General features: G+C 35.4%; 1 protein-coding gene across 1 annotated transcript in view; it reads right to left on the reverse strand.

Moving 5' to 3' along the window:
• POF1B (POF1B actin binding protein) overlaps positions 1-11,724 on the reverse strand; it is a 118,597-nt gene extending 106,873 nt beyond the window's left edge. Inside the window, exon 1 of the mRNA XM_047075802.1 lies at positions 11,443-11,724. Within this exon, the coding sequence (XP_046931758.1) occupies positions 11,443-11,724 (282 nt within the window). The remainder of the gene's footprint in view (positions 1-11,442) is intronic.
• Positions 11,725-17,312: the final 5,588 nt, after the last annotated feature.

Below are 17,312 nucleotides of genomic sequence, written 5' to 3' on the forward strand. Positions count from 1 at the left end.
ACTGGACAGCAACATGCAGAAGGTTGAAACTAGACCACTTTCTCACACCATTTACAAAAATAAACTCAAAATGGATAAAGGACCTAAATGTGAGACAGGAAATCATCAGAACCTTAGAGGAGAAAGCAGGAAAAGACCTCTCTGACCTCAGCCGTAGCAATCTCTTACTCGACACATCCCCAAAGGCAAGGGAATTAAAAGCAAAAGTGAATTACTGGGACCTTATGAAGATAAAAAGCTTCTGCACAGCAAAGGAAACAACCAACAAAACTAAAAGGCAACCAACGGAATGGGAAAAGATATTTGCAAATGACATATCGGACAAAGGGCTAGTATCTAAAATCTATAAAGAGCTCACCAAACTCCACACCTGAAAAACAAATAACCCAGTGAAGAAATGGGCAGAAAACATGAATAGACACTTCTCTAAAGAAGACATCCAGATGGCCAACAGGCACATGAAAAGATGTTCAGCGTCGCTCCTTATCAGGGAAATACAAATCAAAACCACACTCAGGTATCACCTCACGCCAGTCAGAGTGGCCAAAATGAACAAATCAGGAGACTATAGATGCTGGCGAGGATGTGGAGAAACGGGAACCCTCTTGCACTGTTGGTGGGAATGCAAATTGGTGCAGCCGCTCTGGAAAGCAGTGTGGAGGTTCCTCAGAAAATTAAAAATAGACCTACCCTATGACCCAGCAATAGCACTGCTAGGAATTTACCCAAGGGATACAGGAGTACTGATGCATAGGGGCACTTGTACCCCAATGTTCATAGCAGCACTCTCAACAATAGCCAAATTATGGAAAGAGCTTAAATGTCCATTAACTGATGAATGGATAAAGAAATTGTGGTTTATATACACAATGGAATACTACGTAGCAATGAGAAAAAATGAAATATGGCCTTTTGTAGCAACGTGGATGGAACTGGAGAGTGTAATGCTAAGTGAAATAAGCCACACAGAGAAAGACAGATACCATATGGTTTCACTCTTATGTGGATCCTGAGAAACTCAACAGGAACCCATGGGGGAGGGGAAGGAAAAAAAAAAAGACGTTAGAGTGGGAGAGAGCCAAAGCATAAGAGAATGTTAAAAACTGAGAACAAACTGAGGGTTGATGGGGGGTGGGAGGGAGGGGAGGGTGGGTGATGGGTATTGAGGAGGGCACCTTTTGGGATGAGCACTGGGTGTTGTATGGAAACCAATTTGTCAATAAATTTCATATATATATAAAAAAAAGAAATGGGTAAATATTATTTTTGAGGGTAAAAATCTTTCCTTGGAAATTTTAAAATACATTTTGGTGTATGGGTGAATACTCAGCAGTAGTAGTAGTTTTTATGAGGGAATCTTGGGGCATATAACTGATGTGCTAAAACAATTACAGATAAGTGAGCAAGATTCAATAAATAAAATCACTTCACCTAGACAGAATTTCAGTAACAGGGGAGGTAAAGAAAATATCTTTATAAGCAGAGTAATTAGCAGCCTCAAACTATAATTTCCTTAAAGGGAATATCACAAAAAGATCCCTGGGAAATAATATGATGACAGATCAGAGCCACTAGCCCTTTAACAGAATTTGCCATAAGTAATGATAAATATTCGTTCATAGGGGAAAAATATAAATCAAATATAAATGCTTAATGTGACCAAAGAACTAAAATAGAAAATGAATTGGCTTATTAAATAGCTTCCTAATATATACATTATGTGTTGTTCACTTTTTTAAAGAAGCAATTTGTGTCCTACTTTCCATTTTCAGTTCAAAGAGAAGGCATAGAAAGGTGAAGCCCACAGACAATCATAACTATATATCTTTATTAAAGCCATTGCTTACAGCCACATTCAGGCATTTTTGCAAGCCACGATCATAATGTGGGGGGAGAGAAAACACAGAAAAGCTGGGAGAGAAGGGAGAGGGGAGAGGGGGGAAAAAGATGAGAGAAACAGTGTACGAGAGAATTTCCAGTTCCATCCCATTCCCCAAAATATTTGTTTTTATTTGTCTTTGAGTTTTGATTTCTAAAAAATCTCAACCCTCAACAAGTGTAGAGTCTATGGTGGAGGGGAAGAAGGACCACATCAATAATATACTACTCAGTATTATAAGTGTGTTATAGTTAAATAATATAAAGTGATACTAGGTAGGAGAACACATCTGGGATGGAGGTGGGAGTGGAGTACTACACTGAGGAGAGGGTAAGAAGATTCAGAATTGGAGATGTCTTCAAGAGGATAACTTTCCAGATGTATTTTGAGGGATAGGTAGAATTCCGGAGATGTGAGGGAAGGGTGGCTGTTGCCAGAGTGGGGAATGAAATGAACAAAGGCAGGGATAGGAGGGAGGCAACATGCTCAGTCTGCTCAAGAAACAGAAAGCAGTACAGTGTGTCCAGAACACAAGGTGGGAGGAAGCAGGTAGTGGGAGATAAGACTGGAAAATTAGGATAAGACTGTTCTAAGGATCTAGGAGATCCTTTGACATCATCATGGTGAAGAGTTTGAACTTAATTTTGGAACTCGATTATCAAATTTTTTGAAAAGATTCTGTATTACAAATGAAATATCATTTTATTGCTGAGATTATAAATTCCATGCTAAGGTAAAATCTCACTTTATTTCTTAATAAAGCTCACTTTATTTCTTACTATTTCTATCAATGTTCTCCTAAAGCATTTATGAACTTTTAAATAACTAAATAACTAAATAACTTTTAAATAACTAAAAATTTAATGAACTTATTATTATCCAGTACTGGAGCCTTGTATATTTTAATACAAAACAGTCAATACAATCTATAAGAAAAATATTTTAAAAAAGAATTCTGAACAGCAGCAAAAAAGTCAGCCTTCTTTGTAAATAACAAAGTTTTAAAGTATTTAAATGTTCATTATATTATTATTTATGCCCCGGCTTGTGTCAAAAGATTTTAAATGGTTCATAATGGAAGCACATATAAGGAAATGATAATGAAATATAAGTAAGAATCAGATATCAGATGTTACTGTGTGAGATAAATAAGAGTCAAATGTGTAGACCAGGAATATGATGATTACAAGTATAGACCTGGAACTAGACTGTTAGATTTATATTTTAGTTCTACCACATACTACCTATATGAACTTCAGTAAGTCATATAACATCTCACTGTTTCAGTTGCCACATCTGTAAAAATGGGAATGGCATTTGAACCTTACTAAAGTTTAAAATTGATTCAGTAGGTTAAGGGAGATAGGTAGTTTCAGAGAGGCTATGAAACCCAGATCATGTGTCCAAAACAAGGAAAGATGCATTTGGGGGTGCCTGGTTGGCTCAGTCAGTTAAGTGGTTAAGCATCCAATCTCTAGGTTTCTGCTCAGGTCATCTCACTGTTACGGAATTCATGCCCCAACTTGGGCTTCCTGCTGACAGGGCAGGGCGGAGCCTGGTTGGGATTTTCCCTCTCTTCCTCCCTCCCTCCCCCTACAGCATGCAATTTCTCTCTCAAAATAAACCTTAAAAACAAGGAAAGACAGACAGACAGAAAGAAAGAGAGAGAAAGAAAGAAAGAAAGAAAGAAAGAAAGAAAGAAAGAAAGATGCATTTTGATTTAGGGATGTAATTTTTCATCTTTTTCATCTTCTTAACCATTTACTCTGTCAAAAAGTGAGGTTCCAGGAAAATCATGTAGCTAGAAGGATACATACACGCATATATACATAAAAATATTTCATTCATTTCTTTTTAAAAAGGTTTATGAATTTAATTCTCTTTTTCCTGTAAACTTATACTTTGAGCATTTATGGCTTCATTTTTATTTCATTTTAATCTACCCATTATAGCTGATCATGTAAATTGACAACACTTTGATCACACATTTGTACCACCATAAATTTTCTTGAACGTGATGATCTTAAAGGTATTTCTATATTTAAATGAGTAGCCTGAATATACAGATTTGCAGTGTCCTGTAGAACACTCTGCAATGGTGGAAATGTTCTATATTTGTGTTATCCAATATAGCAACCACTAGCTACATATGGCTGTAGAACAGTTAAAATGTGGCTAGTGTGACTGAGGAATGGAGTATTTAATTTTATTTGATTTTAATTAATTTAGATATAAATGAAAATAGTCACACGTTACCCTATTAGAAGTGCAGCTTTAGAAGAAACATTAGGTAATAATCAGACAGCAAACAAGCTTTAATGTTCAGTGTCACTACATTTTAGAAGAATAAAACAAAACCACAAACTAAAAACACTCCATCTAAAATATCAAAGACACTAAGAACATGGGAACTTCCAAATTACTCTTTCTAAAGGATACTTATGCCAGTAAACATTATAAATACATCCCTGCTATTCTAGTATTTTGATCATATACCATGAGTTTTAGAAAATTGTTTTAATGCTTTTCCTCATTAGTCTCTCTTAGCTAGTAGAGCCCTAATAAGCCTTTCAAGCATATGTCTTTACCCAATCTTTCCAGTATTAAAAAGTTCTTATTTTATACCCTATTCATTATCTATTATTTTATTTTGTCTGTGGCGCTAAGGGGTTTTTTGGCTATATTTTTCTAAATCAATGATAAAATCGGAAAGAATTATTGAGTGCTCTATGCCAGGTAGTGTGCTGGACACCGTGACATGATATCTTATTCAATATTCACTAAAACCCTGAGGAAAGGTATTATTGTCCCCACTTTACCCATAAGGACACTGAGGTCCTGAGAGGTCAAGTAATTTATTCTAGGTTCTAGGACTTAATACTTACTGTGTGTTAGGCACTATGCTGTGCGTTTTCCATCATATGTTATCGAATTTGACCCTAACAACTATCCTATGAGTTAAGTATTATTGTCCCATTTTACAGATTAAGCAACTGATCCCCATAGATAGCATGTCCCTGAACCAGGAATTAAACCTAAAACATTTAAAACATAAGTCTACATTCTTAGCCACTACACTAGACTGTTTCATAGTTTTGTTCTGCTAAAGTCTACCTTATCACTGCCCATTTATTATTTGCCTCTCTATAAGCCATTCCAAATAGATTCATATTTATGGGCATTTTCTCCACACAGTGTTTTTTTGTGACTCATATTTTCAATCTGAAAAATATGAACCTCTTCAGCCAACATCTATTGGCTTTCATTTTCTTACTGATAATCTTATCAAAGAGTTCAAGACTTTGGTGCTGTAGATACAGGAGAGATGGCAAGACTTCTGGGAATGACAATTAGGTAAGAGATTACATTCATAGAATAGGACTTTGTTTTCTAAATATTTGGAAGCTTGTTGAAATGAATGGAACTCTCATGCTATCTAATTTGAACTTTAAAACTTTTAAAAACTAATAAATAATGTTCCAAGAAGGAGTCTTAAAATGACTGTGAGAATCCCTGAACATAATAATAGTGACTTAGGAACAGTTTAGGACTAACAGTTTCAAAAGAGGCAATGTCTTTAAAAACCACCTGACATTTATGCTGGCAGAATTTGCCAAGGCAAACTGCCATTTGAATAAATTTCTTGAATAGTAAAAAAGATGCTTTTGTTAAAACCTTTCAACGTTAGTAACATGGTTAAATGCCTGCCTTAGGTTATTGTTGAATGTTGTTCTGAACTTTGTACAGGAAGAAACATATAAATTCTAATGATATTTTTTAGATGAAGCAAATACTTCCTTGATTTAGAATAAAATCTGTAATTCTGTTCTCATGTAAAGAAAGCAATAGAATGTATTAGAATGTACTAGTAATAGGACTTCTTCCCCTCATCCCTTTCCTCCAAAGGGAATTCCTCATATAAGAGACTTTCTCTTCTTTTCCTGAAGGAACCTAGGAGAAAAAATAAAGTGTACAGTCTCTTTGTACTTGCTTTTTGTCTTTAAAAACTAGAAGTATATATATGCTCCATTGGAAATCAAAAAAAGATGCTATTGCCATAGCTGTTATTGTAAAAAAAAAAGTTAGCTCAAAAATACTTGTTTACAAAAAGTTTTTACTTTTATTTATTTTTTTAAAGCGTGCTCCAAATTTAGGAGGCATTCTGTTTTTTTTTTTAATTTTAATGTTTATTATTGAGAGACAGAGAGACACAGAGTGTGAGCATGGGAGGGGTAGAGAGAGGGGGAGACACAGAATCCGAAGTAGGCTCCAGGCTCTGAGCTGTCAGGGGGAGCCCAATGTGTGGCTCAAACCCATGAACCGTGAGATTATGACCTGAGCCAAAGTAGGTCGCCTAACCAATTGAGCCACCCAGGCGCCCCCAAAAGTTTTTACTTTTAAATGGGGTTTAACAAACAAAAAGCAGAATCAGACCTATAAATAGAAAGAACTGATGGTTGCCAAAAGGAAGGGGTGTGAGGGTATGGGCAAAACAGGTGAAGGGGAGTGGGAGATACAGGCTTCCAGTATGGAATGAATAAATCACAGGAATAAACAGCACAGGGGCACTTGGGTGGCTCAGACAGTTAAGTGTCCAAGTGTCCAATTCTTGATTTAGGCTCAGGTCATGGTCTAACAGTTCCTGGATTCAAGCCCCCCTGGAGCCTGCTTGGGATTTCTCTCTCTCCCTCTCTCTCTGCCCCTCCCCCCACTCACATTTTTTTGATAATAATAATAAATAATAATAATAAACAGCATAGGAACTATAGTTAATGATATTGTAATTATACTGTAGAGGAACAGATGGCAGCTATACTTGTGGAGAGCATAGCATAATGTATAGAGAAGTTGAATCACTATGCAGTACACCTGAAACTAATGTAACATTGTGTCTCAGCTATACTAAAAAAAAATTAATAAAAATAAGTGGGATTTAAGAGCATGGCAACTCTCCCGGTTATTTTACCATGAATTGCCGAACAAAGAAATTTGGATCATAGCAGTTAAAGGACCAGTTCACCTCCTTTCCCCTTGCCATGCCCCCTCCCCCACCTTTCCAAATACACACACAAGGAAAGCTTGTGAGTGTCATGGCCTGAAAACAGGCCCAGCAATTTATCAAACCTCCCTTAAATAAGAGACAACTGCCATGGGAATTTTTACCCAGCAATTAGTTGCACTCACAATTTCTATGGCTTTATTTAATTGTAAGCAAAACAAGGCTGACCAAAGCTGAAAACATGGGCCTCTTTATCCTATGACCTCATTCCATTTTAAGGCAACCTACTTCCCTGAACAATCATTCACGTTATTGACCACACCCTTGAACAACAATGTATCAAGGCAACATACCCCTCCACACAGACGAGGAAATTTTTCTGATAGTGTATAAAAATCCTGGCACAGTGAGGGAGCTATCCACAATCTTTGTAACCAAAGAAAAGGGGAAAATATCACCTAAACAAAGATAAGCCCAAGCTGACTAATTATTGATAGCAGAAGTTATCAATAACACACATAAACATAGATTCTCCCCGGGAAGCTCTCTAGAGTTAAATTTGGTTTCAAGTTTTAAATTCAGAAGAATGGTAACCCATGCAGCACACATATTAAGAGGTCCCTTCTTTCACCAAAACTTATTTTATTCAATAAAATATTGATGGCCAAAGCACAAAATTATATTTAAAAATGAAATGTAGACATTTGGAACACTTACAGACCACTTCCTATACATCTATCCTCAACATGGATTTTCTCTAGGAGAAGCAAATGGTATTTATCCAAATAATTACTATGTTTTCTATATAATAGGCATTTAATAAATATTCAATTCAATTAATGACTGGTATTAAAAAATATTTTATTTTGGGGACACCTGGGTGGCTCAGTCGGTTAGGCATCTCACTTTGGCTCAGGTCACGATCTCATGGTTCAAGAGTTCAAGCCTTGTATTGGGCTCTGTGCTGACAGCTCAGAGCCTTGAGCCTGCTTCAGATTCTGTGCCTCCCTCTCTCTGCCTCTCCCCTGCACATACTCTGTCTCTGTCTCTGTGTCTCTCTCTCAAAAATAAATAAAACATTTAAAAAATGTAAAAACACTTTTTTTTATTTTGATTCAATTCTCTCTCATGCAAAAGAGCTCCTTTGCATACATGGAAAATATCTTAAACTTCATGAAAAGCTAATTAGTAGATGGGAAACATATATGTTCAGTAATTTTACATCAATAGTATTCATTAAGACAGTTTTTCATTTTGTGTTGATAATGGTAAGCTAATATTTAAGCTTTTTAAAAGGTTGAGTTGTAAAATGTTTTATTTTGTTTTGTGTAGTTTCTAGAACTCCATTTATTTACAAGATTGCGTTCAGTTTTAAAATGCATCTGTGCCTTTGATTACCCCTGTGTTTGATTTTACCTGTCCATATATATAAATCTGGTCATTTTAATTCTAGCATTAATTTATGTAATTTCATCAGTAACTGCTTTCTACATTCAATTTTCTCTGTTCTATCAATCAGATAAAACAATAACTGAGAGAGTAATGAAATATATCTATTAATTATAGACGAGAAACAGGGCAACATTATATCTGGAGAAATTTTAAATATTTATATTTATAAACCCCATCTGAGTGCACAAGAAAGCAATAGAGGAAAACAATATACTAAAAAGAAACAGAAAATACTAAAGTGCTGCAAAAAGCATTTGGTTAAATCTAAAATGTCTACTACATAAGCTAAAATTAAGATTCAGGAAACAAAGAAGAGTGACATTAATTTCAGTTTCTCAAAGGGAACATATTTTACTACTGACAAGTATATTTTATTTATTTATTTATTTATTTATTTATTTATTTATTTATTTATAAAATGTGTATTTATTTATTTTGAGAGAGAATGAGCAGGGTAGGGACAGAGAGAGAGGAAGAGAGAGAATCCCAAGCAGGCTCTGAGCTGTCAGTGCAGAGCCCAATGGAACACTCGGTTCCGGGAACCATGAGATCATGATCTGAGCCCAAATCAAGAGTCTGACGCTTGCCACCCAAGTGCCCCTATTTATTTTATTTATTTTACAGTAAGCTCCATGCTCATCATGGAGTTTGAGCTCACAACCTTGAGATCAAGAGTCACCTGGTCTACTGATTGAGACAGTCATGTACCCCAATTATATATTTTTAAATCTTATGAATTATCTGAATGTCATCCAAAACACCAAAATGCTAAAGGCAATTAAAGTAAAAGTTTAACTGAATTTATGGTAAGCAACAATTGATTATAATACACAGGCCTAGCTGCCAGGATGACAAACCCTAGCCTCAGAATAGTTGCTACATACCAACTCAAAATGGCTCTAAAGTATGGCATATTAAAGAGAGACTTTATTAAAACATGAAACAAACAAAAAAAGATTTTGAGTAATATGTGCTGTTTGATTTTTCTTGACATGGTACATAATAAAGCTTCTGCCACATCTTACCCATTACATTACCAGGAAGGTAATTTCATATAAAATCTAGGTTCTACTTCACACAATGACATCCTGTTAAGAAACAGGGAGAAAGAAAAATAAAATAGAAGAGTTTCTTCATCACATTGTGACAGCTACCTAAATAATTCTTGCCAAATTATCTTTTAGTGGATTTGTGAACGCCCTTTGATATCTAACTAGGTTTGAAATTTTATAGTCAAATTTTCTTCTTGTTTCACTAAGGGAATGAAACTTCTTAGTTTTGTCCTTTACTAAATATATAGAATTTCACCTACCTCATCCTCACACAACCTTTTTTTTTCTTTTCAATTAAAAAAAACTTCAGACTTCACAACATTCTCCATTCCAATCTCTTATCCAAGTTTTTGTGGCAATACTTGATTTCCCTAGGGTTCTTTATAAATTTGTCTATGGGAAACTGTGCTTCAGGATGGCAATAGTCTTATAAGGATTGCTTTAGCAATTGCCAGGTAGAAAGAAGAAAAGTCTTGTAAAAAAGCTTGACCAGCTTGGTCCTGGGATTTTTAAAAAGGACAGTTGAACTAAGGAGTATACAATAAAGTGATCCTAAAATTTGTTCTGTAGTCAATATTTACAATTTGTTAAATTTCCACTCTTAAATTTTTATCTATATTTCCTTTACTAGCAAGTTGACAAGAAAAAGGGTTAATGTTTTTAAATAACTATGACAGGGTGATTTTAGCATTTCTATGATAATAGTAACCTGTTTTTGCATTGTTTTGGGGCTACTAAGGAACATAGATGATACCCACTTTGTTGTTCATTAACATCCTAATACTAAATATTAGAATGTACATTTGCATTATTATTATCAGTTATGCAAAGTAGTATTTTTTTATCTTTATATTTTCTTCCTTTGACTTCAATACAGGTGGAAGTTTTTTTCAACTAGAAAATTACCTACAGTAAATTCTGGATTTTTTCTTCATAATTTTCCCCCCAAATTAAGCTAGGAACAAAATGTCAGTAAAATTGTGGTCTTTGTAGTTGTTGGGTTATCTAGGTCTTTAAAAATTCTTTAAAAAGTTTTATTATATACTTTAGAAATTTTGCTTTATATCCTACTTTACATTGTGTTTTTTGGGAAAATAACCCATATTATTCCAGATTTATACAATAATCCAACATCAGATAATATCATCCCAATGGTTGCTTTTTGAACTTTTTACTGTATAAATTTTATCTTGAAAACATAATTTTAGTTTAGACAGATGTTTCCAGAAAGCTTAAATTCATACAAATTTAATGTAAAGGGATTCAAAGAATGAAAACAGAGCTGTTAATTTTACATAGTCTTGCAATGTTCTTTTACATTCATTGGCAAGATTATTAGCACAGATACTAATGCTAAATAGCCCCTTTAAAAGCAAATTTATTTTATTTTAAAGGATGCCTTAAAGTTCTGCCTTTTTAAACTTTTATATAACAATTACTTACATCTTGCTTTCCTCAGTCCTATATCCACTCTTTCAATCCTCTGTCTGCCAATATTCATAAATTATTCACTTTGGCTATATAAGAACCAGTGTGTTGTTTTCAGAAGATGAAACACATACAGCAATTTGAAATGATATTTGTGCCTATCACTTATCCTGGAGCAGCACACTGCTGAACACAAATAATTGCTCATCACTCCATATAAGCCATTGCCCCTGTACTACCATATTTGATATTAAAAAAAAATCTATTTGTTTCTGAAATCAAGTGAATCAGTGGGAACTTACTCTATAAAAATCATTGTATTCAAGTTGAGGATTGTTTTGCGGTAAAGGCAAATAAATACTTCGGGTCAGATATTCCAATCAAATCCAACAAAAAATGAGTCATCATATGCTCTAGTTAGATTATAAAACTCACTGAAGCTGTTAAAACAACCACAAGCACTAGGAAGTGAAAAAACAGCAAGAGATGGAATTTAGGTGACTGTACATTGCATATATAGCTGCAATCCACCAAGGGATAACATCCTGTAGAACAGAGGCAGAGAAGCTGAAAGAAAAGAAATGAGGTTGAAGACATCCCCTATGAATCTGGCTTAACTATCATTGTGGTACCTGAGAATGGTTGCTCCAAACCAAATTTTGGTAGGAGGAGGCAGTTTTGAGAGGGGAGAGCACTTCCTGTGAGTTGATGGGGTCCAAGGCCTGAACCACCTTGTTCATGGGCCCACTGTAGGTTCTCACTCTCTCATACACTACATTTTTTTCTGGAAGGTGCTGGGTTTGGCTTGACTGATGGTGGCAGTGGTAATGCTGGGTTTGGCACTGCGGCACCTCTGGGGGCTGCTGAGTCCCACAGCTACTGCTGCTGTTCTCATTCCAACAGCTTGAGCTCATGATGTTCTCAGTGGTCAGCAAAGTACTTCTCAGACACTCTCCCTACAGAAAAAACAGAGAGAGAGAGAGCGCTCATGAATAAGGGTAGGAAGGAAGGCAAGCATGCACATGTAGAAGCCATTTATCAACCCCCTCTGCTTATAATGGTGCCCAGGAGAGGTTAGAGTTACCTGAGCAGCAGCAGGAGCAGGTCTGGCAGCTTCAGAGGAGGCAGCAGGTATTTGAGTGCAAATGAAAAGTTGAGTCACCCTGTGAGATTGCTCCAGGAAATGGTACTGACACACCCCTCAGGGGTGGATTCACCTGGCAGGTTTACCTACCAGGAGAGGCCCTGCTTTGCCACAGAGATTCAAGGCTGCATTTGAGTAGGTAAGAGAGTTTAAAAAGAACAGAAATGTGGGATTTTTAGGGCTGAAGCCAGAGCTTCCAAGTCCACAGGCTTGGAAATTCATTTAACTGTAAATAGGCAGACAAAGACATGCTCATACCTAAATTTACTAGAGAAAAAAAGTCACAAACATCACATGAAAGTGACTTACTCATGGTTCTTAAGCTTAGCAAAAAAAATTACAAGCATGGGTGTTATCATTCCAGAGTCCCAGACCAAAATATAACGTATTTGCCTAAGGACACCCTAATTTTTACATATAAATTTGCATTCTTTGCAAACCCCAGCTGGTAATTACAGTTAAGGGAGATTGCTTTGGGGTCTACTTCTAGCAACTCTAATTTATGGGCCTGTGCATCTTGAACCAGGCCTAGTATGACTTTCTAATGTACATTGAACTGGATTTGTCTAAATGATTGAATTATTGTCTATAAATGGGAGATTGGTCAAGAAAGCTGTTACCCTTCCACAAATACTTTGCATTTCAGCATTTGTTTTTATTGTTTTGCATTTTTACAAAAGAATATACCCTGATTTTATATGTGCCCTAGGAAACACTGACTTTGATTTCTTTTTTAATATCTAGCTGTTAAGGGAGTTGCAAGTCCTGAGAGGTGCCTTACTTTATGTAATGAGATTTAAACATGCTCAGCACTTATTGCTATTTTAAATTAGAGATCATAATGCATGCCTACTTCCCTACCAAATTTTGCCTTTCAGGATACTTTAGCATCCCTGAACTCTAGAATACTCACCAAGTGTGTCTTCAGAAAACGGGTGTCTTCCTAGTGTGTATATCCACCATAGAATCTAGCATATCATCACCATCTTAGAGAAGAGGAGAATATTATTGAGCTGGCTAGCCAGGCTTTTATTTGCTAAGTGAACAAAAAATAATGATTTACTGGTCACTTACTATGACCAGGTACTGTGTGAGGAATTTTACATAGATTATCTGTCATCCTCACAACTTTATGAGGGTGTATAGGTGAGGAACTGAGGCACAGACATAGAGAGGCACAGAAATTTCCCAAAGTTAAACAACTAGTAAATGGTGGGTCTGGGATTTTAATATAAGGCAACTCATTTTAGAGGCTAAACTCTTATTTACTGTATTATTCTGCTAGATAAATTTTTTTTATATATATATGAAATTTATTGACAAATTGGTTTCCATACAACACCCAGTGCTCATCCTAGATAAATTTTAAAATTGTGTTCTGCATCTGGTCATCTAACAAATCTTCTAGGTGGAAAATCAAAAAACAGTTTTTAACTGATCCTTTGTAAGTGACTTTAAAAGGAATCTTTGGATTTTTTGTGGGAGAGAGGTGTGCAAAATGCTGAAAATCAACCTTGAAAACTCCTTAAAATAATTTATTGTATATTTACATTGTGTGCTGTGTACTTCAAATCTAATCCTTCTTCATTTTAACGCTATTCCTCAAGAATCAATGAAAATTTATTTATGTATTTATTTTTAAATTTTTAATGTTTATTTATATTTGAGAGAGAGAGAGAGAGAGAGCGCCAGGAAAGGGCAGAGAGAGACAGAGACAGAATCTGAAGCAGGCTTCAGGCTCTGAGCTGTCGGCACAGAGCCTGACACAGGGTTTGAACTCACAAAACGTGAGATCACTACCTGAGCAGAAGTTGGACGCTTTACCGCTGGAGGTACCCGAGCGCCCCAAGAATCAATGAAATTTTACTTAGAAACATGTGATCTGACAAACAGCTTGGCAAAATATCAGATTGGTAACTTGCGAATATCATTAGCAGTATGATTTTGGATAAGCTTTGTGTGTGAACAGGGAATGGGTAAGTGAGGTCATCCAGTCAGCTCTGATTGTTTAACTCTGGATTTAAAATACAAACACATATACATAGTACTGTTAATATCTTCAGCCAAGAGGTGGCCTAGTAAATAAAGAGAAGGAAATAATAAAAATTCCTTCATCCATAAAATGGTGACCATACCTGCCCTCTTTTTGAGGCAGCCACCTTTATGCATTTGGGCAAAAATTAATGTGTTGGTTCCCTGAGCCTCATCCATTATTCTTCCCCATGGGCATGAAGGAGAGAAAGAGCTTGAAGCTCAAAGATAGTATATAAGAAATTGGATTAGGCATTATCTGGCAGACAAACCACATCTGACTACGAAATAGATATTGACTACTTTGGTTCACCTCAGAGAGGTTTATCAGTATTCTAACCAAAGTTTCTGCTCCTTTTCTGAGAATTTATTTGGGTCTTCAATGATCTGAATCTCCAATTGTCTTATTTCAACTTTATGCAGATGATATTAATACTCACCTATTTTTATTAATAAATTCATATAAATATATTTGACTGTTTAATAATGGTATTTGTCTTGTTTTCTAGTTGAAAATCCAAGGGATTGACACTGAATTCTGCAAGCTTCATGATTCTGCTACCCTTCTAATATTGGTGGATAGAATAGTAAGAGTTGATTCCTTATTCTCAGCTACAGACTTGTTCATAGAATCTTTAATTATATTTCTGGCAGTTATTTTGTTCTACTCAGTAATACAGACATTTTATGTTTAGTACTGAAAAAGACTCATTTATATGATAGATTTGATTTCCTTTACAACTGATATCACTTTAGAAACTAATTTAGTTCTAACAGATTAAAAAATCTTTATTGTTCCTGCTTATAAAAATAATTCATTCTTTAAAAATTCAAGTAATTAAATAGGTGAATAAAGTAGAAAATGAAACTTCCCATATTGATAGTGAGAGTAAGGGATGGGTTAAGAATCAGGAATGTTTGCTGTATACATTATTGGTAGTTAAAAAATAAGTGATTTACATTTTGACTGAGATGTTTTGAAGATCATCTGAAAAAGTCTTGATTTTACCTACCTCATAAAATTGTTTTTACAATCAAATGAGAAAGTGTCTGCCAATTATAATGCATCATCCATGGATAAGTTTTTAAATATATTACTCAAAGATGATGTGTGTGATTTTTGTAAAATATTAGGGTTTGAAAAGCAAATATGAATGTCATAGGAAGCTATAGGCCTGATTTTTGAAAAGCTTAGCTACCTAAAACCATTGAAGTAAAATACATCAGTAATTAATTTACCAAAATGGATATATAAAACTATCTTAGAATATGAAACAATATAAGTAATTATAAATTTAACACCAAATGAATTTCATCAGCATCAGCAGTAGAGTTTATATAATCCTGTACTCCACCTCTTGTTTTATGGGAATGAAGCTCAGGTCTATCTCAAGCCTTGGCCCACTGTTGAACCTCATGGTGTAATGGCAAAGGATAGAGAATTAAAGTGAAATTACTCAAGCCTTTTTACTTCTGCCTTCTTTGTGATCAAGTAGAAGTGTGTTCATATGGAAAGGGTCCATAAGCATTGGTCAGAGGGAGCTGAAGCCCAAGGTAGTGAGATGATTGTATGAAAGCACCTATGTTTTACTAAATGGATCTAGGTCACTTGATCTGGCAGAACTCCATTCCAGCCTTTTGACAGAACTTAAAGTTGAGCTTGCTTAACTGCTGTTGGAAAACTTTAGACTAGGAAATGTTTCAGGATATCAGATATGAAAAAAACATTGCCTTGATTTAAAAATATGAATGGTGAAGTTTACAAACTAAACAGTTTAGTCTGACAACAATTCAGCCAACGTGTGGCTGATGATACACATACTTAAAATAGAGATAAGTGATCTCTGAAAGACCTTTGGTTACCCCCTATCCTGGTTTCTGAATCTTAGTCCTTAAGTAAGTGTTAACTGTGGCATAAATTTGCTCAGAACTAATTTCGATGTTCCAAGAGCCACACTAGAGAAAAACAGACCTCAATTCTATACAGAGTAAATAACTCCTCAGTATGATTTTAATGCAGTTGAAAAGGGAGAAAGCTTCTATTAGTCTTGCAATCCCCCAGGGATATCTGAACTTTGCTATAAAAAAGATTACTTTAAAACAGCTTTTTTCAAAGTGTGTCTTAAATTACACCAGTCTATAGAGTGTTACACCTAGGAAAGAGAAGTGTTTTGTATCCAAATGAGTTTAAGAAATAGCTGGTTAACTATACTTTGAGAAATAGCTTTATTGACAACATTATAGCTTTTCATAAGCTAATATACACTATGAGCTTCTAAATGGGTGATGTGATGTGTACAGTTTTTCAAGTTTTGCTGGTGATGGAATATATTTTCTGTGGAATAGCTTCAGTGAATTGTATTCTTCAGATTTTTTTCTTCCTTATGCTTTCTTCCTCCATACGCTTTAAACTAACTCATAAAGCAAGTGGGAATTCATACCTAATTTATAATTCTATCAATATCATTAAAACATACCAAAGACCATTTGATCAAGCCACATCACTGTACCAGTGATACTTGAAGTGAGGTCCCTGAACCAGAAGCATCAGCTTCACCTGGAAGCATTTTAGAAATGCAAATTATTAGGCCCCACCCCACATCTACTGAGTCAGAAACTAGAGGGGTGGTGCCCAACAGTCTGTTTCACAAGCTTTCCTGGTGATTCTGATGCACACTACAATTTTGTAAATCCTGAATTATACCAGTGTGTTTAGGGCAGGCTTGGATAAAAGACGAAGATGGCAGTGCCAGAGAGATGAAACTTGTAGTGTATTGGCTAAGAACTAGTAAGTAGCTCAGGTGATTAAAAGTCCTTAAGAAAGCAGAGCTACCATCCTTGGTAAGAGTTAAACTTTTCTATATATAGAGAGAAGTTAGAATGGGAATAAACTATGGTGTAGTACATTAATTAGAGCTATCTAAGGTATATGATATTAAACAAAATATTTTTATTTTAACAAAAAGGGAATATTGGAGTATACCAAAGGACTATATAATGTAGTGTTGATGAGTGTAGCTTTGCAATCAGACAGACATAGATTTAAATTTTAGTTTTACTGTATATTAGCTCTATGGCTTGGCAAGGCATGCCAAGACTTTTTTCCCCACAAATGGGGAGGATGAATCCCCATAATATTTGCCTTTGAAAGCAAGAGGGGATGATTCTTAAGTTCTTACAACCAGCAGGATTTGAAGCCTAGATCTTAAAAATCTGCAGACTTCTGATCTGGGAAAGCATGGAGGACAAAAGAAAGCAGAGTCCTTTCCCTTAAAAAGATAGCACAACAAACAGCCCCTGCAGATATAGACTAGAACCAGGAGTTTG

Source organism: Lynx rufus, unplaced genomic scaffold, assembly GCF_022079265.1.
Source record: "Lynx rufus isolate CCGP_SWC_20201006 ecotype Redwood Valley unplaced genomic scaffold, mLynRuf1.p SCAF_14, whole genome shotgun sequence".
In the NCBI taxonomy this organism is placed as follows: domain Eukaryota; kingdom Metazoa; phylum Chordata; class Mammalia; order Carnivora; family Felidae; genus Lynx; species Lynx rufus.